Source organism: Acromyrmex echinatior, chromosome 5 (assembly GCF_024713525.1).
Source record: "Acromyrmex echinatior isolate Ae372 chromosome 5, ASM2471352v2, whole genome shotgun sequence".
Classification (NCBI taxonomy): domain Eukaryota; kingdom Metazoa; phylum Arthropoda; class Insecta; order Hymenoptera; family Formicidae; genus Acromyrmex; species Acromyrmex echinatior.
In genome coordinates this window covers 11,324,806-11,351,822 of record NC_141856.1, presented here as the reverse complement: position 1 = coordinate 11,351,822, position 27,017 = coordinate 11,324,806, and the positions used below count along the sequence as shown (strand labels likewise).

Genomic DNA, 27,017 nt, shown 5'->3' with positions numbered 1-27,017 from the left:
GAAAATCGAAATCATTTGTCATGATCATCGTTATAAATGCTGACCATCATGCAGGAGATCTCAATTGATATGTAACAGACAGAATTTTTAAAAGCTTATCTCCGTTTGTCTTAGCTTTTAACATGGCAGATGGAGCCTTGTAATAATCATTGAAGGCATAGAGCTCAATGACCTCGCTCACTTGTACATAAAATTTATCGATAGCGTTCGTTTATTTTTAAATATCACTGAAGATAACCAGAGTAAGAGTCATTCGATTATATATAATCGTAATTTTCATATTTCTATGATACTGATGATGATATATTATATTCGCAAAAAAAAAAAATAACTTCCAATGGCACATTTTCATTCCTACGCTTTTTATTTATATAGTTTTATTATTATAATTCTAAAAAAAAAAAAAAATCTGTTTTAAATTCCAACGTAATCGCGAAATAAAAATAGTCATCATTACTGACGACATAAAAATGATGATTGCAATACTTGCAACGTTTCTTTCGAAAAATCTTTAATTCATATTTATTCTGTATTCTTACCTGCCGGTCGCACTCGAGACAAGCAAAGTGGCGCATATGCCACGCTCTACCCTCGGCTTCGGTGCACTCATCAGCAAGGATGATCTCGTCGCAAGCGCAGCAGCGGGGTTTGAGAGTCTCGGCGTGGTGACGGCCGCAGTAGAGCCTGCCGTCCCGCCAGAAGTAGATTAGATCCACTAGCAGCTGACGACACACGCAGCAGACGAAGCAGGCGGGATGCCAGAGAGCAGCCGGACCCGCACGGCTTGCCGCGACGGCCATCTCGCCGGCCGCGATCGCGCGGCCGCACTCGCGACATCCGGCTCCATGCGGTCGTTCAAGCTGACTCGCGTGCCCGCGACCGAGAGCCTCGCGTTTCCGCTGAGCCGCGAACACCCGCAGCTCGCGCTTTTCTTCCTCGGTCAGGCCGCTGCAGTAACGCGCCTCATTGTCGTGCGGCGGTAGCTGTTGCAGCAATTGCTTCACCCGCTCTCGCTCACCGGCGCTACCCGCGTACGGGATCTTATCCTCCGGCAGCGCGCTGAAGTACAGATGCACCTGCGAAAACAGACCGCGCGCGCGTGGATTCAGATTGGAGTCTCGAGCGAGGAGGCGGAGGATAGAAACGGATTGTGTGCTGTATACCGTAAACGCTATAGCTGGGGCGGGCCACGTGCGAACGATAATGCAAGCTTATCGCGAAAATTGCATGAGGCGACGGCCTATAGTTACTTTACATCGAGCGTGGGACTTTGCCGTATTTGAAGCATATTATTTTCTCTTAACGGCTCGCGGTGTGCCGACGCATGTGTTTGCGAAGTGGTTGGATGACTTTGTTTCAAAAATAAAATAACATTTTTTTAGATTAATTAAAAATATATTAATTTATAAAAAAAAACTGTAGCCGCACTAAGAAAATTTTTTGATGGTTAAAAATAAATGAACTAGACGATTCTGATTATAATTCTAGTTGAGATAATCAGAATTAAAATTCTATCAGGTTCAATCTGAAAATTTTGATTTATCATTTTTAATCAGAATTTCAATTAATGCAACTAGACTCTTTTTCGCGCGGTAACAGGGTTGTCACAAATTCCTCGTTCTAAAATTCCATAATTTTTCCTTGATTTCCAGACAAACATGATTTTCTCTGATATTCAATAATATTTTGAAATTTTTTTGTATATTCGTCTTAATTTGGAAAAATATTTTATTGAGAAATCAATTTAATACGACAATGTAAATTACTATTACTGCTGTTGACACTACTTGCATTTTTAATTGTCAACTCTTTGAGGGGCACATTTTTTTTCTAAACAAATTATTGAAATCATAGATCATCTATGAGTTTTCGGAGTCGCTGATTACGATTCTGATGTCAGAATTACTGATGTCAGAAAATAAATAATAAATAATAAATAGACTTATATATAATAGATCAATTTTCTAAAATTTTCAAAATTTTTTTCGAAAAAACTAGAAAATTCAGAAAAATATATATATTATAGTAAATATATTTCAGATATGAAGTACACGCATAAAAATTTTTTTATATAAATATAACTGGACTTCAGAGCTCTAGCACTTCACGTTTAAGAATAGCCGAATTTATTATGAAAAAAACAAATTTTTTTATATTAATCGTTTATAACAAAATTGCAAATAATTAAATTAACGTAATTTTTCATAAAAATTGCATAACTTAGATCCCTAAGAATCTAAAAAGTAGAATCACATGCGCATATAAACTACAAAATAGATCAGAAATATGAAAAAAATTAAGAACAAAAGGGAACGTCCCACTGCCCTTCAAAGGATTAAATTGGTAGCCAAAACATTCAAACTGACATCTTTTAATACATATATTATACTATTGATGATTAATGAAAGTGTAGATTACCCATCTCTTACCGCGTTGACTCCAAAGTAGCCCCCTTAAATCTGTATTATATTTTTAAATTGGAAGTATTTCAAAATTGCATAGATGTGATATACATATATTAAACTTCTTTAAAGTTAAAAATTTTAATTTCCCAGAAAATTTTGCATGATTCCCTGACTTTTTCTTGATTGCCTTGACGATTTTAATTTCCCTGACAATTTCTTGATTTCCAGTTTTGTAATAAAATTGCCCTGGATAAAAAAATTGCAGGACTTATTTGTCCATGTAGAAAAATTATTATTGAAGGCTAATGTTGTGTGTGTGTGTGTGTGTATAAATATATATATAAATATATATATATATATAAATGCGTGCATTACATCGTTAATTAAACTGACAACTGAAACCACGCAATAAACTCCAACTAATAATTCAGCTGACTTTTTATCCCTTCATGGTATCGTATCATATATGATATATGTAGATAAGGGGAAGAATTTAGTGACAACTGTAGCTGACATTAACCGATGATCATTGAGACTCGCTCTGACCGTCGCAAATTTAGATAAGTATCGGGATGGGCACTGTCAACATACCGAAGAGACGAAGGAAAACACTGACGTGCGCGTTTATACTACTGGGACGGAAACCTGCTGCGGTGGAGTCATGATAATAAAGGGAATAGGGAAAGCACGCCGGGATAAAAGTGCACGCGCGGTTTTATTTCGAGTGTATATTCTTCTGCCGTCTCTCGACGGGGCATGTTTCTCGTGAAGGGCTCGGTGTCATCGCGGGTATTTCCATAAGAATATCGTCCTGGTGAGTGAAACGGCGCGCGCTCGATAGCCGTTTGGAATTTGCGTGTAATCGAGTTTCTACACAATCTAGCGGTAAATTTCTCTGCGTTACGACTCGCGTTCGTTTATGAGTGGCAATTGCATCGTGTCAGTCCCGTGCATGCCATTAAACACTTCGCGCCGCGCGCGTGGGTCTTGCGTACGTTCCTTTTGTTTGTGCCAGTCGTATCCTTCCCTCGCGACTCCCTCGTATGAGAATTATTAGAATAAACTATCGATTAATAATAATAAAGTAGTAGAAAAAGTAAATATATATACGGAAAGAAGGATTTTACGGAAAGAAATATCTAAAAATTTAATTAGATACAGATCTGAAAATAATTTTCTTGAACCATTAAAATATTATAATTACGTAGAAATTCTCAAGTATGATGAGCAATGCTGCAAAAAGTTTTGATACTCTTTGAAGCAACCAGTGAGCGTTTTATATAATTATTTTTATATCCAACAAAATTATTTTCAAATCTGTATCTTATATCTGTATCTGTATCTATTTATATCAACTGGATTATAATAAAGAAAAAAACTTGCGTGCTCGGATTAAAATTAATGTTCTACATTGAATGGTTTTCACAGTATGGATATTATTTCAATTCCAATTAAAATAAAAAATAATATAAATATATTCACAGAAATGCGATTAATGTGATTCGAGCACGTCAAAGTTTTTTTCTTCACAATTCAATTAATTATTTCAATCACTTTTAGCCCGTTTAATTTTTAGAATTAATAAATTTTTACAGATAAGATTTGTCATTTTTGTAAACAATAATTTAACTAATTGCATTGATTTTATATCTGTACAATTAATTTTTGAATAATTATATTTAAACCATTTATAAATATATATTTGTAAACCTACAAAATATGAAATTTTTTTTTGTTATCAAAGACTTGGTTATCGAGATTTAATATAAATAATTTTAAGCTATAAATTATAATGAAAATAAAAAAAATAAAGAAAAAAATATTATTCTTTCTCTTTTAAATTATTATGTGTATTATATTTGAGAAAATACATTAAGAATATATCGCAAAATTCAACATAAAATTCCGAAGGTAAAAAGGTGGATTTCGTAAATATCAAGGATTCTTCAAGAAAATATCGATATCTTCTGATTCGCATAAAGATTGCACGTATTGCTTGCTGTCCCTCGTTATGGACGCAAAATCTTCACGAATTGCCGCGCGAATTATTATGCTTTCATATATACTCGAGATCTTCGCGCGAAAACGCACGAATTGACGGCATCGTCGTGCGAGGGGGAGGAGGGGGGATAAGCTTAAGAGTGCGAAAAGCTTGTTGCACGGGATTACCGTCCCCTCGCCGAGAACGCCGAGTCATAATATATAATGCGCGTTAGACGTAATGACACTTAAAATGAGTAAAGAAAACGCACGGACCGACGCCGCTAGGACGAGGAGCGAAAGCGGGAAATAAAAGCGGGATGGAAGAGGCGGAGGAGACGGTGAGAAGAGGAGGAGGAGGAGGAGGAGGAGGAGGAGGAGGAGGAGGAGGAGGAGGAGGAGGAGGAGGAGGAGGAGGAGGAGGAGGAGGAGGAGGAGGAGGAGGAGGAGGAGGAGGAGGAGACAGAGAAGCAGATTTGCACGTACCGCATCGCGGAGTCGCGAAATAAACGACGATGTTGGCGCGCGGCACGCAAAAGCCAGCACGCATCGTCGAGAGGGAGAAAGAGGACTCTATTCCACGCCGTGCCGACGCGAAATTCTCGCGCTTAAACCAATTAATGGACGGTGAGTGCGTTAGTTGGCTCCTTCGACGAGAAGGAATCTAACATGGAATTATTCCGATTGTACGCTATTGAGCGTTTAATTAAATAAAATGATTTCGTTTTAGACATTCCGCAACATATTTCGGTATACGAGAGGGTGCTTCCAACTTTAGACACGTTAGAGAGAAATCAGAGAAAAAGAAAGAACGATTATTGTCTTTCAATACATTCTATTGGCTGAGTTTCAAAATGCACTGCCACCATTGAAAATCTATACTTTATGTTACATAATTTGTGTAAGGTACACTATAAATTTTCGGGAGTGGCAATAGATTTTGAATGGTAATAATAATAATAATTAAAGGGCTGTAATTGAGCTGATCCACATTTTATAAAAAAAAAAACGGAATAGATAAATTCTAAAGTTAAAGAGTGAATGAGAAAAATGTCAATATCACATGTGTTTTAACTTTAAAGTGTTTTGTTTTAACTTCATTTACTCCGTTTTTACAAAATGTAAGCTAACCTACTGTTGTAGCACACACAACAACAAAGTTCCAATTACAAATTTATTATAATAATTGAAAATTAGAGAAGTAGAAATCTCACTTATTTTTACTGCGTTATGCGGCAGCATGATTTCAAGATGTTCTTTTTTTGAGAATGGAATCTCTCAAAAGGAGAGATCGAAAGGTACAACTGTACGCGGTTAGTACATTTTGTATTTTCTGCATTCTCTCCTTTCATACCCTTTTTCGGGTGAACCCCTCGATTACGCTTTATCATCGTTATATCCAGCGAGAGCTTTCACCGGTGCGATCTGATGACTCACTGTGCCGTCGTCGTTCACGATGGTAATCGTCCCGGCGATCTGGAGGCCCGCTGTCGCGGTCAGTGGTACTCGAGGAGACGAATTACCGAAGACACCCTCGCATTACACGCATACGCGACAGCTGAGAAATCGTTCTCACCTCTTTTTTCCTCTCATATTTCAACAGTGAATTAATTAATCTCTATTATTACATAAAGTTCCTATAAAGTCCCATAAAAATTTTTAATCTGCTTATCTAGTTTACTTATTGTCAGCCTCATTATTTTAATCCTCGATCTTTTTTAGAGTACTGTTATTACATGTACAAGTTCGTTAATATTTATTTTTTATTGTCATCACGAACCACCATATTGAAATGCAGCCATAATTTTGATTGGAGCAATGTAAAAATCTTTGATAGAGAATCTTCCTATAGGAAAAGATTGATATCTGAGATGGTTCATATAAAAAAAAACAAAGCCAAGGTCTAAACAAGCAAAGTGATTCTGATTCGTTACACGAATTCTATCTTCCAATCATACAATCTTTCTCCTTCTCTTAGTTCTTCCCCTTTTCCCTCTTGCTTCCCTTTCCTATTTCCAACCTCCCACTTTCTTAACGATTCCTTCACTCTGTGTATCGCAGCTAAGACGTCTCTTCGCAATACAGCTTCCTAATTTTTAAATTTTTTTGCCGACGTGGAACTATCTTCGGTTGAAGAAATTTTTGTATTAATACTTTTTCGAGTTCTTTTTATCATTGGATACTGCAACTTTGTAAATTAAAGATACTTTGATTACATTTTTTTGATTTATATATATATACATGTAATCTATAGACAGACTTTCATCGTTCTATTTTCAGTATCTTTGTACTTAATTCTCTGGATTTTTTAAAATACTGTATTGATGTAATTTAAAATATTTTCATTATTACAGATTTCAATGTAAAAATTTTTTACTTTACGATGCTTGTGAATTTTATGCACTTTTGGACACTAATATGGATTTTTATTATTTCGACATCTAATTTTTATGCTTTATCATTGCTAACGTAATATCACTTTAACGACGACAGGATTCTACTTATGGCCATTTTTATTATTTTATCGTATATTTATAGTTGACCGTTTTAATTTAAGTATATTAATTTTTATTATGTTTATTTTTAACACTGAAGATGACCCGAAAATGACGTTTGTTATTTATTCTTTGCGTTAAATCATAACAATTATATCTTATGTTTATACATTTATCTTGTCATTTGGTTCATAGCCTTTCTAAATTTTTATTTTTAATTTATTTTTATGCCTTTTCAAACTACAATGTATCTACATGATTTTATTATATCAAAATAAAATAAAACTGATTTATTACTTTAACTATCAATCTTCTTTGAAATACTGCTACTGCACGTATACACTTTCTGGTGTTTGAAAAAATTTTTAGACCATGCTTTGCGCTCGCAGAATTATATTATATCAAGGTAAAATAAATCTGTTATTCTACCTGATCGGGCCTCAGTCCGGGTGGCACCCACGTGTACTCCTCGAGCGCACAACCACTATCGTCGTCGCTTTGCGAGTGCCTCTGGTGATGCTGCATCAGAGCCTCCTGCAGCGCCAGACCGGCCGGCGCAGCTTGCACCGGGCTCTTGAACGGCTCCTGGTGAGGCGCGCCCTCGGCGCCGCTCGGAAAGGCCATGGCCATCGCCATCGGCGGACCTGGACCCAGACCAAGTCCCGAAGGACCGCCCGCCTCTGTCGAAGTCCGCTGGTGCTCCTCTCGCGGGCACCTGCAGCTCCTGCACACTTTCCTATAAAAAGAAAAAGATATTCATAAGAACGATGTTATTTCATTAATACTTATATCTAAATATTTTTACAAATTACATTGGCATAGTGTATTGATTAGATTTTTATCTCAGTGTTTTAATGGATCACATATTTGTAACAAAGAAGGAAAACATAAGCATTGGATATGTATCCACATTTTTTTAAATCTACTTCGTAACGTTACAGAACATTGTTTTTGTAATATGAAAATTCGACATTTATTGTAACATTATTATTGTAACATTATTATTTTAACATTGAAAATGACCCGATCGGCGTCGAAACGTTTGTATTTTTTATTAACTTATTTTTAAATATTAATTTTAATTGGCTCGTAGCCCTTGTGATTTACTTAGATTTGATTTATTTCAATTGAGCATTCTACTAATCTATACATATTAATAAATATATAAATTTATTTTGGTGTCCAAAAGCACGTAAAATTCACAAGCATCGTAAAATAAAAAATTTTTACTTTTGAAATCTATAATAATGCAAATATAAATTACACCAATACAGTATTTAAAAAAATCCAGAGAGCAATTAAGTATAAAGATAGTGAAAATAAAAACGATGAAAGTCTGTCTAGATTACTATTAGGTGTTGGAATTAATTCGTAGCATTTTACAAGTGATGGGAAGTACTTTCATTAATGTATTTTTTAATGCTCATGTGAAATAAATAACATTCTTTCATTAAAAAACGCTACGAATTAATTCCAACACCTAATATATAAAAAAATCCAGAGAACAATTAAGTATAAACATAGCGACGATAAAAACGGCGATGAAAGTCTGTCTAGATTACTATATATAAATAGATTACTATAGATAAATCAAAAAATGTAGTCAAAGTACCTTAATTTATAAAGTTGCAGTATCCAATGATAAAAAGAATTCGAAAATAAACATATAAATTTATTATATATATATATATATATATATATATATATATATATATCAAGATAAGATCTCAAAATAGATGTAAAAGGATTCTCACGGGAGGAATCCTTGAGGAACAATACAATTGTGTTTCTATGTTCATGTTTCTTTGAATTAAATTACAGACTTACAATTTAGAATCTTCCTATTATTAAAGTCTGGAATTGTACTTAATTACAGACCTAAATTCTATAAAATCTACCTAATTTAAAGTAGCCTAGAATTCTGAAATGTAAAACTTAAGATCCCAAATATATCCAACAGAATCTAGAAATTCTGTTTCATCCATTTAATCCATACTTCTGCGCTTATTAGTATGTCTCACATATGTGAAGATATAAGAGGAAAATTGGGGACGCACGGTAACGAGAATAATTGAATATGATGTACGACAAAATAGAACGAATGATGAATTATTACTATCTAACTATACATATTACCGCTGACAGCATTTAGTTCCTCGCTTGAATAAATCGATACGATTCAATCTAAAATTTTTCGCTCTGCGAGCGTGTAAAGAAATCGCACGTGTTGTTCCACATGTTCTGGATCAGCGAACACTTAAGCTATCAAAACGTTCGTGTAAGCATGTTTTCCACTGTATAGTTGAGAAACGATTCATGATTAATACGAGTTTCGCTGTGATTTGTGCAAATGTTGTTTTCCGGCATCGAGGACGATAAATTAAACCGTTAAACAGGAAATTGCGTTCTAGATAAATCTACGTGAAAGTAGATGAGATAATAAAAACAAACTAACAATGGCTCACATATGGCATTTGATTTTTACTTCTCGAAATATTCGCTTCGTTAAATTTCTGGTTCGTAAATTTAATTTCTATGAATATGTCGTTTGATTCCATCACAACTCGTGCATATGTATTATTTTCTTATTAATAAAGGTTTGTACATTTGCTTAGTACCGTTATGTTTCTTAATATCTGGCGTTTAAACTAAAAAAAAATTTTTTACGTTATATTTATTTTTATGAAAGCAAACAAATACGAGTTAGATATACTTTAATAAAATGTTGTCTCATAATGTAACGTTTAAGATTAAATGTCTTGAAAATCACTTCGTAATTCAAACTTGAAAATCACTTTGTAATTCAAATGAAACTTATATTTAAAAATTAGATATAAAATAAAATATTACTTTGCCTGTAAAATATAGAATTTGCAAAAAGTTTCCTAATTTTTATTAGTATAATTTGGAAAAAACTGGCACTTCAACATTAAAATTTTTGGATCTTTATGAGAAATATTCCACACATTCAATGTAGGTACATATGCACAGATTTTTCACTTAGATTTCAGAATAACAGCGTTTTTTTTTTTTATAACGTGACTTCCTTGAGTTTTTCCATAAAGAACAATTTACGTCCGCGGAAAAAAATATCGGAAAACATTTCTTCTCATCACCGACAGTGGCAACTTACTCGGAACAACCGGCGGCGGCATCGTAACTCGAATGCATCGAACCGCAATCGGCTACGCGGCCGCATTCCGCGTCTACCGCGGCACGGCGACCGAAATTGGTTCCGTCGTCGTGATGAGCGCCCTTCAGGAACTCCACGCACTTCTCCGTCGGACTCGCGCGCGACGTCGCCAACGCCGGACACCCAACCACCACAGCAACGACATCGTCGACGTCGTCGTTGTTACCATTCGCGCTGTCCTCGCGATTTCTCAGAAATGCATCCAGGTAGTGATGCTCGGAGTCGGTAATGGTTGGAAGATCATAAACACCAGGCGTCGCCCAAGGTGCATCGATACCGGCGGTACGCGCTGCAACATCCTCGTCGTTTTGACTACCACTATTCCTGGCATCTTGATTATTCTTCCTGCCGTAGAGCTTGCGCAAGTACGCTTCCTGGTGGCTCCTGGTGGCCCAGCAACCGCCTTGCCACCATCGCTTCGAACCGAGCACCGCCGTGCGTCTTCTCCGCGCCAAGCTCGACATGCTTCTTCTTACGCGACGAATGGCGGCGAACGCGATGGGCGAGCAGCGACAACCACATCCGGACCGACGACCGACGGGGATGAGGTGGTCGTTAAGATCGATTTCCACCGGCGGTTTCTTCCACCGTGTGCTTCACGGCGTAACCCCAGCCCGACGGTAATAATCGCCGTGGCCGAGACCTTCTAATCTAGGGAACGCCGGCGGGGTCCTCTCTCCTTTCTTCCTTCTCCCTCTACGCTATATTATGTCCCTTTTCGCGACCACCGCCGCCCGTTCTCTCGCAAAAGCTAATAAGACGACGCTTCGGGGCACTCGAGACACACTGGGCTTTTTGCTCCCACGTAGAACCCTTCTGCTAGGTATAAACGTATTAAATGCCTCCCATGGTATACTCTCTTGATTGCGTCTGGAGCCTGACTTTCCGGCTTTCCTAGAAATAATGGCTCGTCAAAGAGGCGTTTGTCCGTCACGATGTTTTCGTGGCGATATATTCGGAGTCTTCTTGGTGAAGCTTTAATGAGATATATTCGCTTCACTTTATCTCTCATCAATACTTTTTCCTTGACGTCAATTTAACTGATCAATAGACACTAATCGGTCGCCAAGACGTGGTCTATCACTTCAGCTTTTCTCCGAATGCATTCTCGTCAATCGCCACAAAGACTTGCCAATCTGTTCTTCTTCTTCTTCTTCTTCTTCTTCTTCTGTTCTCCAGAATGTTTTTCCGACCCACAGAGATAGGTATCAAGGATTAAGTTGAACCAATAAATCCAGTAATTTGTCTCCTCGGAGACAAAGAAAGCTTCACTTCTTACAAATCAAATTCTCCACAAGCGTATTTATAATAACTGACGATCACAACAACAACTTCGCGAAACGAAGTCCGAAAATCACGGGAAACAGCGTTCCCGATCTGTTCGCCGACATACCTTCCGTTGCAGTTCTCTCCGTTATCACGATATGTCAACAACGCCCGCGTTTGTAGAAACATCACGTCGGAGTTCATCGCTGCACATCATTCTCCTCGCATCGATGCAGTACGGACGTAGGGAGGAAATGAGAAAATTCGCGAAATACAATCGACATTTCGTACTGCGAGAGGCAGGCGTCTTCCGATACAAAGATACCTCGTCAGAATAGAAGCGTCTCGTGCCGAACATAACGGACGCGAGAATGGAGAATTCAATCGCGCGATGTAATATCGTTGTCGTCGTCGTCGTCATCGTCGTCGTCGTCGTCTTGCGAGCGTCTCGCGAGCGTCTCGCCACCGGTAGGATCGGACTCATCGTGCCGCCCGTTTACCATCTCTCGATTGGCACGCGCGTTCGCGAAACGCGAGCAAACCTCGCAATCTCGGGTCTCTCGAGCAATAAGGGCAATAGAGACAACGGCGACGGGGGAGGAAGAGGCAGCAAGAGACGGAGTGATCGGAAAGAGAACAAGAAAAGGGAGAAGAGGATCGAGTGCGCTCCGGCGAAAGTAGTCGCTGTAGGAGATGAGGATCGCGGGAGGGAAGAATCGTGAAAGATAAAGAAAGAGGAAGACAGAAAGAAAAAAAAAGAAAAAAAGAGAGATAGCTGGCAAGAAATAGGGTGGGTAAGGCAGACCGGAGGGATGAGGACTAATCTGTACGTATAACCGGTAGTACAGCACGGATTAACGTTTTAATACACGACACCTATCGCGCGGTACAAACACGGTTGGTTGAACAGCCCGAGATATCTGGAACTTGTTCAGATCCTTCTCAGGACCTGATTGCAGCAGATGCGTGGAAACTTGTATGCGCGGATGACAGCCGCGAACGATTAGCGTGTTGCGCGGAATGATCAGCGATTATTCGTCATCCAGCGGGATCGGTCGGTTTCGTCGCTAAGCGTCATTCCGTTCTTCGGAGCACTTCTCTGAACGTGAATTGATCACGTCCGTTTTCAGTTGCGGAAAATCCGGATGACACCCTGGTGGAAACTTCGTCGCAATGATTAGGTCGTGTGACGCGATCGTAAAAAACATGATGGAATGCGATTGACGCGCGATGCGACGCGACGCGCATTAAAACCTTCAGAGAGGTGGCGTCATCGTCCTTCGTTCTACCGGCACGAGGCGTGCTGAAGCCGAGCGGACACTGAGCATACTCTGGGACTCAGCGGGCCCCCGTGTCTGCGGGACACGCGGCGTAAGGGGCATAAGCCGGGGCCCGCAAGCGAGTGCCGGCCCCGCGCGTGGAAAGAGGAAGGAGGAACGAGCGAGCGTGCGAATGCGTGTAACTCTCCGACGTTACCAATACGAGCGCAAACTCCCCTCTTCGCCGAAGAATCTCCTTCTCTCTTTCTCTTTCTGTTTCGCTTCTCTCGATATATTTATATTCGTTTCTAATACGTGTGGCGTGTCGGGGGTCTGACGCCTTTCGTGGGCCTCACCGTCGGAATACGCGGGGCCCGGTTCCGCGTATGCGTGCCCCGCGACGGGCCTTGGGCCCCCCGAGCTGGCAAACCGAGGACGCTCTGCATTTACACCGCTCTACTCTGCTTCGTTCTGTTCTCTTCGAGGAACAACTTCTGCTACTTCTGCAACGATGTTGTTCTAAGAGACACACGCCGCGTTTCTCTATGCTGTACACGCAAGACGACATTTCGTTCGCTCTTCCGTCGCGATTAAGTACCGGTTGGCTAAAAACAAACATAAAGAGAAGCGTTTCTACGCTGAGGGATAGCCGGTCGCATTACGATCCTTAAATTGCTACAGATGAAAGGACACGTCCCGTAGAGAAGATAGAAGGCTAATGAAAGTAGTTTGTGCTAAGTGGATCTGATAACTCGACCATAGTTTTTAATTTTTTTTTAGATAAAGAATTCGAAGTGCAAGATAATAGAATAAATGCATAATCTATAAGATTCACTTTCAATATAACTTTTAGTAATGTTTAATAAATTTTTCATATTTATAGATCTTTTGTCTTAAGTATCCTTTTTATCTGACTTTCAGAAAGAAACGACATTCAGCTGTAAGAACTTCAGACTATCGCACTAATTGTAAGAGAAAGTATTTTATATCTATGATTGCACGGTAAAATAATTATAATATAAATTATAGTCGTTTTCAGTGTCAACAATATTATACATTTTTTGATATACAAAACTATAAATAATGTATACGAACTACATATATTCACTTACTGTCGTTTACAATGACTATAATTATGATTACGAATATACATTATAGCAGTAATAATGATAAAAATGGAGTTAACCATAATTATTTTACCATGCAATTACCACAAATAACAAATACTTTTCTCTCAGTATGTTTTATCTAAATCAAATTTCGAATTAGGATTGATAAGAAGGATAGCCTAACAGCCTAATTCTTGTCGATTGTGTTCAGATACAACTTCCAATAATATTCTAAAGTCTAATATTTCAAAGAGGCTTCTGCCTGGTTCACCGTTCAAATATCGCCGGTATTATCTTACCCTTCGTAGGGATAACAACAAATAGAGATACAACTTGAAAAGCCAGACCACCCAAATCGAAAATCTCTTCTTTTATATGTCCGTTAGTCATTAACTCCTACTTTTACATAAGCCGCGTCTATTTCAACAATATCTCATACTCATTCTTAAGATAAGTCTACCTGTGAATTAGCATGTTAATTAGACGATGTATAATACATGAGCAGCGCATGGTCGTTAATTTCATTTCTTTCTGTTTTCGGAATTCTGTATATCTTTTTAGGCGTTATTATGTATGGATTAACTATAAAAAACAAAAATAAAATACAAAATTTATGACTATAATATAAGTTCTTCATCGGTAATTTCGAAAGTGCTTTTTTGTGTGACACAGCTAAAAATATTAATAAACATTTCTGGTAATGTGCAACACAAATATTTTTTCGCTTATATAATGAATTTGCTGTTCGCTAATTCCTTCTTTACGCTGTTATTTAACTGTGCGTCTATTACGGTATTATCTTGTTTTATTTACCCTGTTCTCATTCTCACGGAGCTTTCCCTAAAAACAACAAAATATTCATATCTATTTATTTTTCACATGCTCGTGTGTGCACTGAGAGAAAAATTTTGTATTTGTAACTACACTTACATTAATTATAATTAGTATTACTATAATGTTAGTAACAATAATTATATATGTAATTCTATCAACAAATATAGTTGATAATCGAATATGACTATAATTATAATCATTACATATTACCATGAAAATGATTGCAATTATTACAATTTAATCATAATAATTTATAGTCATTTCTGAAAATATAAAATGTAACTATAAAAATAGAATATATATAATATATGGTGCATAAAAAATGACTATAAATTGCAGCTAAATTACATATATAGTAATTGCAATCATTTCTATAACAACTATAGTCATTTTCGATCATTTGCATATTTTTTAATAGTCGTATATATATAATCATTATTACCGACATATAGTAATAGTCATAATTTAAATGATAACATGTCATTATTATTACATCACAAATATCCAAAATATTTTCTCAATAATTAAAATAGCCATACCTTATTGATGTTAACATAATTACAATCGTCTTATGTCTTAATTATGTTGAAAATTTGGATTATCGCGACTCAGTTTCAACCTTCATCCGTAATAGCGTCCATTACGAATAGCGCGCGGTTGAAAAACACAGATGTTCTCGTCGGATTGTGGGCACGTGTAATTGAGTCCATTCGTGAGGGATGTAACATGGCGATTCATCCGTACGTGCGCGACACGCCTCTTCCGCGAAGCCGACCGAGTTCCCTTGATGGACCCAGTCCTTTAAGTAGACCTTTAAGATTTTCCCGTGGCAGAGGTGCGATCAGCGAGAGCACGTTCTCGCGGAGTTTACCGCAAAAACTGTCACACGAGAGACGAGGCAAGGCGAGGATTTCTCTCAATGGATGACAGTAATCACGCAAAAACCACTGACAGAATGCCGCTCGGCGTTAAATAAGACTCACAAAGGAGGGACGGCGATATTCGAGTGAGGCTGAGAACAAACGTACCGTGTCTTATTGCGGATTATTCGATTAACTCTGCGTTCCATTCCGACGAAGCTTAGGTATCGGGATTAGTCCACATTGTCCGGTAATAACGCGTGGGATCATCGTCGAACTTTACTCCGATATCAAACGCGTACCAAATTTACGCTTATAGACTTTATCCTCAAGACTGTGACACGCAACACGGGGTTAATAAAAGTCAGGGAACGTAATTTAATTTCTAAAGTTGATTAAATCGGAAGGTCTGCCTGCGAGCCTGTTATCGCCCGTTCGATTTATGAACGCTCGAAGATATATAAAAACATAATGACCCTGACACTGGACAAAGAATTTCTTGCTTACTTTTCTTTCTCGTCGTAATATATACGCTTAGCACATCGTTTCACATTCCCGCGGCGACACAACGGATTTCTCCGCAGCCGTTTCGTGGCAATCTAATCGTAAAAAGAATTTAACGACTCGTTAATGACTATCGTTCATAGGACGATTTCCCGCGGATCAATAAATTTCTACAATCCAAAGTGAAAAGAAAGCGGCTTTTAAGCGGCTCCTTTTCTCTTCCTTTTTTTTCTTCTCTCCTCGATAGACATCCACAATAAACTGATACAAGCGAATTCCGCCGCGGCCGCATTTTTCTCGCGGGATCGATTTCCTGTGCGGTTAATCGCGAACCCGCCGCCCTTCGACCCGACAGGCAAATGCGATATCCGGTAACTGCGTTCGACCAGCGTCCGACGTGTAAAACTATATTGTGGCGATCGGCATACTTATTTCTTGCGGCTGCTGCGCAGATAGAAATTGCTATTACTTCTCTTAGAGCGAAAAGGGGCCGACATAATCGTCATGTGCGCTATGGTACCTTCGGTAAGCGGCTGCGCCGCCGAAGCTGGTACCGCAACCGCGGCGTGGCCAATGTCGCACGACGGAATTACCGGCTGTCTTGCCGTACCGTACTGTGCCCTACACATCGATGGACCCCAGGGTTCTCAAACCGCGGAATTTTTGCGCGACCGATGATGGTCAGCGCGAATCGACGAGCGACCAACGGTGACGGACGCGGAAACGCGGCCGGCCGACACCACAATGCGGCTTCCGACGCGTCTGCATCTTAATTGACTACTGTATTTTATGAGAATGAGGTACGTTGATACGTAAATGTCCGTTATATCTATTAACTTTATTGTATATGAAGAAAATGTTTATACTAGTGTGCCTAATGAATACAAAAAATTACAATTGAGCTCCAAATTGTATTTATTCAAAATTTTCATTAAAAAAGTGTAATTATATATTCATTCATTTTTTGGGTTTTCAAAAAATATTTATTTAGAAAAAACTATAAATATTTAACGAATATTCATATTTAACGAGTATTCATATTTATTCAAATAAACTGAAGAAAAGTTCCAATAAGTAATCGTTACCCTTAACTATAACCGGCACTTTGATGACTTTAAGTAAAAAAAAAAAAAAAATGAATTTTATTTATTTTTGTCATTGTAATAAAAATTTTATGAAGGAAACTTTTTGAAAAATACTTTAGAAAGTAATACATTTTTAATTTTTAAATATCTATTTGATAGAACGCCATAAAGATTCCAATATAATTTCGGTTATGTCACAGTAATGTTATATAAGATATCTTGGGTGCGTCTTTCATTATGTGCAGATAATACAGAATAAAAGTGAATATAAAACGAAAATATTCGTAAGCATATTCAAAAGATATTAGACAATTTGAAAAAATATTAGACAATTAGAAAGTCTTTGATTATCTACTAAATTTTATTTTCTCGGATTCCAACATAAAGAATTCCCAGGTTTCATGGCATACCGTCGTCGCACAGTTTGAGTACCTCTGCATCTAGGTGCATCCTGCTCGTACATGTGAATAGCTCGGTTTGCACGATCGTACACGCCGCTTACAACGCGTTCATCAACGTCGACGATCAAATGGATTTTCGCTTATACAGACTGATGTATCGCTTATACTTAGCGTCATCGCCTCGAACGACTATATCCGTTTGGACATTACATTATTGAGTCGTACTGTCTGAAAACGCCTGATTTGTAGTACGCAGTAAGGTTCTCCATATGCGCAAATTGCCATTTCGGCCTTGTTCTTTAATCGTTTTGTTTCTCGCAACATTCGACGTAATGATCGACCTTTTGATCGACGGTTATTTTACATTTACACGTATATACACGTTGTTTTACGTTTGCATACATATAGTATGGCGGCTTGATACATTTCCCTGCACGGTACAACTTTTGTTTCCATAGCATAGACGTAGACAATAGGAACAAAACTAATAGATTTTAACTTACCAAAAACCGTGTATTTTACCTGCACTGTAGATGCTTTCCAATTGCTGTAATCGTCGACACAATACTACATATTTGTACAAGTCCAAGAGCTATTAATCGGCTTGTGTTCTCTAGTGATAAATAAAGTGCTTTTAGGTCAACGCAAACATCATTCTATCTTTCTTGGAGTTCTAGTGAGTAACAAAAATAGAGAGACACTTGTGTTGATTTGTATTACTAAATGGAAAGCACCTGTATTACTAACCGCAACGACTATAAATGAAAGAAGAAAATGAGGAAACGAGAAATGGAAACACAGAAACGTATTAGATTAAAAAATACTATAAGGCATGAGCATGGTATTGAAAAATAAATCTAACTCTGTGTATGAAATTGTGCAACATACACAGTACATATTTCGTTTCAACTGAGTCGTGTACAACGCTATATTTTGTGCATTCTAGTGTACGTTTATGTTAAGCAATTGAAAACACCTTGTATAATGTACGGTTTCTAGTAAATTGAACTGTGTTAGAATTGAGTTCCTGTTTCTATTGCCTGTGTTTTTCATTGTGCATTAAGCCTTAAGCCTGAGACGAAATTGAAAAGTACAGTCAATAGGAAAAGAACAGCAGATATCCAGCAATACTGCAATTAAAAATGTTGCAACGATATTGCTTTAAGTTTCTGTGCTGTATGTAGAGACAGCATAACACCTTTTCACCTATCAGAAATCTGATATATATGAAATTCTGATATACGCGGTTTCTCCAGGTTGAAATCTGTTCCTTGTTCTTTTAGTGCCTATGCTTTCCATTGTGTATTAAGCCTTACGTCCTTACGTATAAGAACTGAGCTTGAATCAAACAGACGCTTCTGAGCAAGCGGGTATATAAATGCGCCGCTATTCCGTCCGCCCATCACCTGTTTCGCTGGCACGCAGGTGTTCGTGAAAGTTACTCTATTAGAGTCATTCTACATTATATGATGCATACTATGGGATAGCTGTACAACATTATTCATGTGATTTTGTTTCATTAATTTATACAAAAACTTATTTTTTTAAACAAATGACACATCGATTATCTTCTTGTATATTTTACTAAATTATTATTAAGATAATCAATGTATAATATTTCTGATAGTTTTTTTATTCTCTTCTTCGGTTCCAATTCGACCTTCAGTCGGATTTAGTTTCTTTTTTTGTAGATATTAAAATTGTATATTTCATTCAAGGTAAATTTCAAGGATATTCTATTCGTTCAGCTCTGCTCGCTGGTACAACATCTGCTGACCGATTTTTATGTTTCAGCCATATTATGTGAGCGGAATCGGAGGGTCCCTTCGAGCGATGACGCAGGTGCATCGCGACGATGCGGTAGAGCGAGAAGAGCGGAGGTATCCGACGCGTAGCGCGTGCGCTTGCTCGCTTTCTTTCTTTCCCGCGCTTCTGGAAGCGAGAATCGGCGGCGGCGGTGGCAAAGAGAACGTCGACGTCGCTACCACGCTCCCTAGTTTCCCACGACAGCTCATTACGGCTTCCCGATCCGCCGCCGGCCACGGCATTCCCGAACGGAACGCATCATTCCGAGTAGGATCCCTGGCGAAAACGAAGAGTAAACCGAATGTAAGGCAAGAGTGAGAAGCATAAACGATGTTTCTAGGAGGCTAAAATTGAGACAACGAAACGTAAGAGTCTCTTCCAGGAAACTTCGTTTATATTTTTGTCACTCTTCCCTTACATTCGACTTACCACCAATTTTTATTTTTGCAAGAGAGATCCCTTGCACGCTCGATTTTCTTCCTAAGTTAAAAATTTAGGTTAACACTTTCCGTAGAACCAGAAAGGAGGAATGACTCCTTTCAATATTTGTCTTAAAAACATGCGGACGTGGGGACGAATACCGACACTCATACGATTCTCGTGTGTTCCCGGAATCTGAAGGACGCAAAAGCGTTAAAGCTGCCATCTAGCAAAGCCGGCCCTCGGACAGCTACCGGGAATTGGTTTTGCCTTATACGATAATACTCGTTGAGTCCGTCCGGTGAGCAAGGTGTCCGCCGGAAAAGGTGGTAGTGGTATCCCGACGCGCGAGTAATTTGCATCTGATTTCTTTCTAGCGGATAGTCACTTAACTCGTGACTAATTGGTTAAATTATTTAACACACTGAGTATCGCGCGGATGGAAGAGGAAGCTTAGTAGAGGCCTTGGGTGGCAGGTTTTTATTGGGAGCGAGTTTACGTCGAGATTTCAGACAGAGGAGGAGCGACCTGTCTGTCGTTGACATGAAACTTTTCATTGAGATAACTATGTACAAAGAATGTTTACATGCAAACACAGATTTCACTTTATTCGAATACATTTATTATAATGCTTTCCGGAACTTCAATTTTCTCTCTTTAGATATATTTTACGATCATTCGTGAAATATTATTATTGATAATATATTGCATTCAGCAAGAGTTTTACTTTTTCTTTAGAATAATGTAGATACAATGTATATACATAGGAGGATTTATATACAAAGCGAAAAAAAGGAAGTCAGAAATTCGGATATGTGACAGGAATCTAGAAACAGGCTTGTAAAATTTTATTTCGATAAAATAATAAAATTTTGACTTGGAATGTATTTGACAAGGAATTAACGTAATATTCTAAACATGAATTTTATTAAATTTGTATTATCATTATTTGCGTTCGTACAATGTTATACTTGGTATGTTGGATCTTAACAGTCACACAACTAGTTAAGGATGTTATCAATACTCAAATAGGCTATCATCTGAACCAATCAAGTAATGAAGTATTTCCACAAAAAACTAATACGCTGAAGATGGCTTAAAAAAAGTCGAAACATTCGTATCAATAAAGATATTATATATATTATAAATTTATTACTCAGTTTTATTAAAGGTATATGCTAAATCGAACTGCGTTTGCTCTCAAATGCCTACATCTCACATTTAAATAGTTATCGATAAAATAACTTTTATTCTTGCCACTAGTACTGTATTCAATTTTTAAAGTGTCATTCTATACCATTTCTTCATAAAAACTACGCGCCAGATTATCTCTATATCCTGATACATTGTCCAATGCCAAAATTTTGCAAACATTACAATTCATCAGAGCAAAAAGCGACTTGATACTGCAAGATAAATATCAGAGTTACCACAGAAAATGAATTAAAAAATTCCCTGACTTTTCCAGATTTTCCAGATGAAAATGGAAAATTTTTCATGAGTAATATAAAATATGTAAATTTTTACATTTAGACTCAAGGATTATAAAGTTAATCTATTATAGTTTGTACGCTTAAAACAATCTTGGTTTAGACTACAGATTACATGAACAATTAATGTTGAGTATTTAGAATTATGTTTAGATATTTAATACGAACGATTAGTTAGTTAGAAAATTTGTATATATGTGCGATATTGATGTAGTAGTATATATATGAATATATATAAAGGTGTGTAGCATTTTATCGATAAAATAGCGATTTCAACAGAGTTCAAGCTTCATTAGGATTCCCCTAGGACTCAACAACCGCTATGACTTTTATTGTAGATAAACCCCGCAATATACTTTTTATGTTATTTAAAGACTGTTATATAAAGAATGTTATACAAAGACTGATAAATAGAACAAGTAAAATAGTTCTAAAATATTATCTGTCTAAAATATTGCACTATTGTGCAGTAGGCCAGTATTCACATCGACCTTGCCACGGCAATTTTACTTCATCACTTAACTCGAGAAGGACAACCACGTGTATTGACGCCACGAGTGGAATAACTAGAATAAAAGTGAGTAGTATTAATTTATATATTTATATGTTTAGTACTCTTCTTAGCGGAAAAAATTTTATGAAAAACTACTATAGATTGAGACAATATCTTAGAAATTCATAGTTTTTTATGGATATTTATAGTGATACATAGAATGGCGTTGTTCAAAAAACCAAGAAATTCTCCGCTCTCCAATAACTCCATTTTGGAATATCTACAAAAAATTAAGAATTTTTAAGCTCTTATCTCAATATATGTAGTTTTTCTATACTTTTTCATAAAAAATTTTTTTTTCAACTAGGATAAGTATATTTATTTTATTTTAGATAAATTATTATCTAAATTTTATTTTAGAATGGAAAATAAGATATGTAATACAGGGTGGGCCATCTATTGGTACGTTTTTAAAAATGCGATCAAATGAGCATACATTGATATTTTTTATTAATTTTTTTTTTGTTGTGAAGCTAAAAGTATCCGCGTCAAGAATGAAAAACGATTTCGTTCATGTGGCTCCCTCTACTGGCCTTACAGTATGCCATTCGGTCACCCCAATTATTAATGACATTTTGGACTACCTCGGCGCCAATTTCACTCAAAACAGTCGTAATATAATGTCATCCACTAACATCCCTTTCTCACGAACTTTCCTCACCAATTTGCGTATAGCTCCTTCGGTGGGTGCTCTATCACGACCCATATTTCTTTTCAAAATTCGTACAGTTTCGGCGACACAGCACTGACTTTGAAAATAAGTTTTTAAAATTTCAAAACGCTCTTCAAGAGAAAACATGTTGTTTCGTGCCGCGGACGGTATGACTAATAAACTGTCAAAATTTCGGGTCTGTAGCTCGTTCGGTGTTGCCATACGACGAAATTCAAAAACGTACCAATAGATGGCCCACCCTATATTAAATTTAAAAGATATTCAATACAAAGTGGAGAAACAAAAATTAATCAGCAAGAATCAGTACTTTGCTGCTCTTTTGTCTGAAAATTATATAGAATATCGTTTTTCAACTAGGATAAGTATATTTATCGTATTGATTTTAGAATGGAAAATATTTATAGTGATACATAGAATGGCGTTGTTCAAAAAACCAAGAAATTCTCCGCTCTCCAATAACTCCATTTTAGAATATCTACAAAAAATTAAGAATTTTTAAGCTCTTATCTCAATATATGTAGTTTTTCTGTACTTTTTCGTAAAAAATTTTTTTTTCAACTAGGATAAGTATATTTATTTTATTTTAGATAAATTATTATCTAAATTTTATTTTAGAATGGAAAATAAGATATGTAATATTAAATTTAAAAGATATTCAATACAAAGTGGAGAAACAAAAATTAATCAGCAAGAATCAGTACTTTGCTGCTCTTTTGTCTGAAAATTATATAGAATATCGTTTTTCAACTAGGATAAGTATATTTATCGTATTGATTTTAGAATGGAAAATATTTATAGTGATACATAGAATGGCGTTGTTCAAAAAACCAAGAAATTCTCCGCTCTCCAATAACTCCATTTTAGAATATCTACAAAAAATTAAGAATTTTTAAGCTCTTATCTCAATATATGTAGTTTTTCTGTACTTTTTCGTAAAAAATTTTTTTTTCAACTAGGATAAGTATATTTATTTTATTTTAGATAAATTATTATCTAAATTTTATTTTAGAATGGAAAATAAGATATGTAATATTAAATTTAAAAGATATTCAATACAAAGTGGAGAAACAAAAATTAATCAGCAAGAATCAGTACTTTGCTGCTCTTTTGTCTGAAAATTATATAGAATATCGTTTTTCAACTAGGATAAGTATATTTATCGTATTGATTTTAGAATGGAAAATAAGAGCCAGGAAATTGAGAAACCGCGTGATACGGTGATATTGATTTTAAAAGATTAAATTTAAAAGATAATCAATTTAAAGTGGAGAAACAAAAATTAATCAGCAAGAATCAGTACTTTGCTGCTCTTTTGTCTGAAAATTATATAGAATATCGTTTTTCAACTAGGATAAATATATTTATCGTATTGATTTTAGAATGGAAAATAAGAGCCAGGAAATTGAGAAACCGCGTGATACGGTGATATTGATTTTAAAAGATTAAATTTAAAAGATAATCAATTTAAAGTAGAGAAACAAAAATTAATCAGCAAGAATCAGTACTTTACTGCTCTTTTGTCTGAAAATTATATAGAATATCGTCAGACAGAATGTATCATTAAATTTCAGAATATTCTCCCAAATTCATTTCAAGTAAGCTGATTTCAACAGAAGTAATTCTTGTTACTATTTAAATGTTTAAAAATAGAATAGATATAGAAGAATATTTTGAACAAAGGTTATATCTCGTCTACAAATCTCATTACGCCGCATTCTTCGGGATAGTACGGTGTAAATCTACGGCATGCGAGATTTATGGTGCCGTACCGGCGCTGATGTTGCCTTCAAACAATTTTTTTTTTCTCAATCTCAAGAGGCAATCCCGCTATTTGGGAAGTAAGAGGAGAACATCGCGCGGTGGCTGCCCCGCAGGCGAATTACAAGAGTACGATTCGGATGAGAGCGCTGCCTGCGTGTATCATCATTGAAAATAGGTACGTCCGGACTCTGCGGGGTTGGACCAGAAACCGCAACGGGGTAACGTTACAGCATTCGCGGAAAATTAGTGAGGTCCCGATGCGGATGCGCTTACACGATGCAGCTTACCGCGACGAGCATTTCCGATGAATATAATTGCCGGGCTGTTGACTGCGCCTCACCTGCGTTATTATAGATCGTCTTTCGTTTAATTCGCGCGTATAGATTTTCATTGCTAGTTTATAAACGGTTGCGCGATGCGTAATCGAATCGCCGGATACTCGACGAACGAAGGTGGAACGGCGATCTCGAAGATTCGATTGCCGATCGTTGGAGCGTGCGCGAAACATTTAATCAGGAGCTTAAATTGTATGGGATACTCATCTAAACACGTCATAATCAGAAGGTACGTTAAGTACAGGAGAAAATTTTCTATTCTTATTTGTTATTCAATTTTGAATCTAAAACGTTCCGTGATGCTACCAAGAAAATAGTTTCCTTACCGCAATGGAAAACTTGAACGAAATATACTTTCCATCAGTCATTGAATTTTTTGAAATGCGAATGCACAGAGATGATCTCTTTTAATAAAAATTGATTTAAATTTATTATTTAATAGAAAGGAAATTGAAAGCTAAAAACGAGCACATGAAATTAAACTAGCATAAGGAGATTTCTAGGATCGAAGAGACAAACGAAAACTCGATCCTCTCATTTTTTGAGAGAGAATATTTTAAATTTTAAATAATTAAATCGGCCCTTTTCAGGGCCACCAGAAATTCTCCACTTTGTAAACTAATTGAATAAATTATTTTGTTGAATCAATGTTATTCATTCTGCGAAAAGTAAACATGTAGTATATATCTCTTTATATATTTTTTAAGTTCCTGTTATAAAATTTTATTCTTTATATTGTTATGATAAGGTTTCTTTATCTGACTTTTTCTACGTTTTGAGTTTTTTTGGATTAATTATTAGAATCAATATTTAATTATCATTATCCGGATATTTTATTTTTAGACTTCTTTTGGCTTTGCTTGTTTAGTAATTTTATAATATGACTCAACATTCTCTCGCAAAGGAACGACAAATGATTTTGTTTTACATTTTAATCATGAACATCCGTTGATAACTTGATGTCGCACCTGCAAGATAACGTTATACTGTTTTATTTGTTTCTACATTTCTTTAATTTCTATAATGTGTTTGACCTTGAAATAAAATTTCTTATAATTTTATCGTATAATTTTGTTTTTTTTTTTTTTAATTTATTTGTATACATTTACTTTCATTATCGATCCGTATCATATAAATTATTGTATATCTTTCTTACATAATGTTTTAACTTTTTATTTGGAGTAATTAAGACTTAATATAATCGAAATGTATCACAATATTATTTCTTTTATGAATAAATAAATCACAATTATATTAATACTTTTATATATCATTTTTAATCCTCAGTTTCTTTTTTATTGTTTCGCACGAATCTTTTGAGTTTATTTATCATATAAAAAACATAATTGGGAGATAAAAAAGTTTAATCGCAGAAGAGACATCTTAGCTTTTCGTAATGAAAACGATTACAATGTAAAACTTTCCTTAAAACAACAATAACAAGAATAACGTGTTAAATAAATCTGACCTTTTAGCTGAATTTCTTTCACCGTCTATCTTTTCTTTTTCTTTTCTCCAACAGGAGAAAAAAGATAAAAGATGAAGAAGCAAGAAGTTTAACTGAAAAGAACAGTCTTAATGATTACTAAAACTTTTCAGGCGGGATATAGTACTGCATTAAAAAAACTTTGCGTTATGGAAAGATCAAATCGGCCGTTTAAATGAGGCAAAAAGAAACGAAGGGATAAAAAAATCTTTAAGTGCGAGAATCCGTCATGGTGGATTATCTATTTATACGTGGCGCGGAAGATAATTTATATTTACGAAGAGTCAATAAACACTCTCCGTAATATCGTTATGGTCGTAACGGGCTTCGTCGAAGCGAAGGATTTCTTTTCTTGTTGCGGAGCAACATCGCCAACGAATTCCCAATTATACGATATGGGATTCCGTGAGGTCCTTCGCCGTATCGTCACATCGCCCAATCTTACGACTCCAGTAATTTACGTTAACGACGATCGCCGCGGAGCGATCCGCCATTAACCGGTAGAATTCTAGTCTCCGCGGTAAACGTCGAAAGAGCAAATATTCTTTCATTCGCGATAAATTAATTCCTGGGAGACCGTTATATCGCGAAGGTACGCTGTTTTTCAAGCTATCAACGTATAACGAATTGTAAGGGCTCTATAAAATGTAAACTAGATAACTGCAGGATTGTATCGATAGAATACGTTGAAATAAAAAAAAGATTTTAAGAAAGTAAAAGGCGTATATTCTTTAACGAAGCTAGAATATCGGTAAGACTTTGATCTCTTTAACTATTAAATTAGTCCTGCCTTATAATCAAATAGACTATTATATAATATAATTTAGCTTACAACAGCTAAGAACTGCTGGTACAACAGCTGGTAGCTGCTGACATAACAAAAATTCGCTATTCATAATCAACCTTTAACTTTTCTTTACGAGAACCTAATTATGTATACATTGTTAAATTTATAATTATATATAATTTAAGTTATCTTTAATCACTTCTATAGACCGCCATTCTTATTCAATGTCATTAATTTAATTGCAAATAAAATTAATTTAATTAAATAGTATTTAAAAAATGTATTGATTTAAATTCAGTTCATTATTTACTAATA

The 27,017-nt window shown here is 36.2% G+C and overlaps 1 protein-coding gene across 4 annotated transcripts in view; it reads right to left on the bottom strand.

Annotated features, from left to right (window-relative positions):
- The window catches only part of LOC105153601 (uncharacterized), a 170,208-nt gene that overhangs the window by 7,711 nt on the left and 135,480 nt on the right, over positions 1-27,017 (bottom strand). For 2 of the 4 annotated variants that reach the window (XM_087406383.1, XM_011068536.2), the window contains 2 exons: positions 7,310-7,616; positions 540-1,076 (listed from right to left, as the gene is read on the bottom strand). In XM_087406383.1, coding sequence (XP_087262509.1) covers positions 540-1,076; positions 7,310-7,616 — 844 coding nt within the window. Of the gene's footprint in view, positions 1-539; positions 1,077-7,309; positions 7,617-10,013; positions 13,996-27,017 lie in introns of those variants that run through there. The other 2 variants (XM_011068535.2, XM_011068537.2) reach the window with 2 other exon arrangements.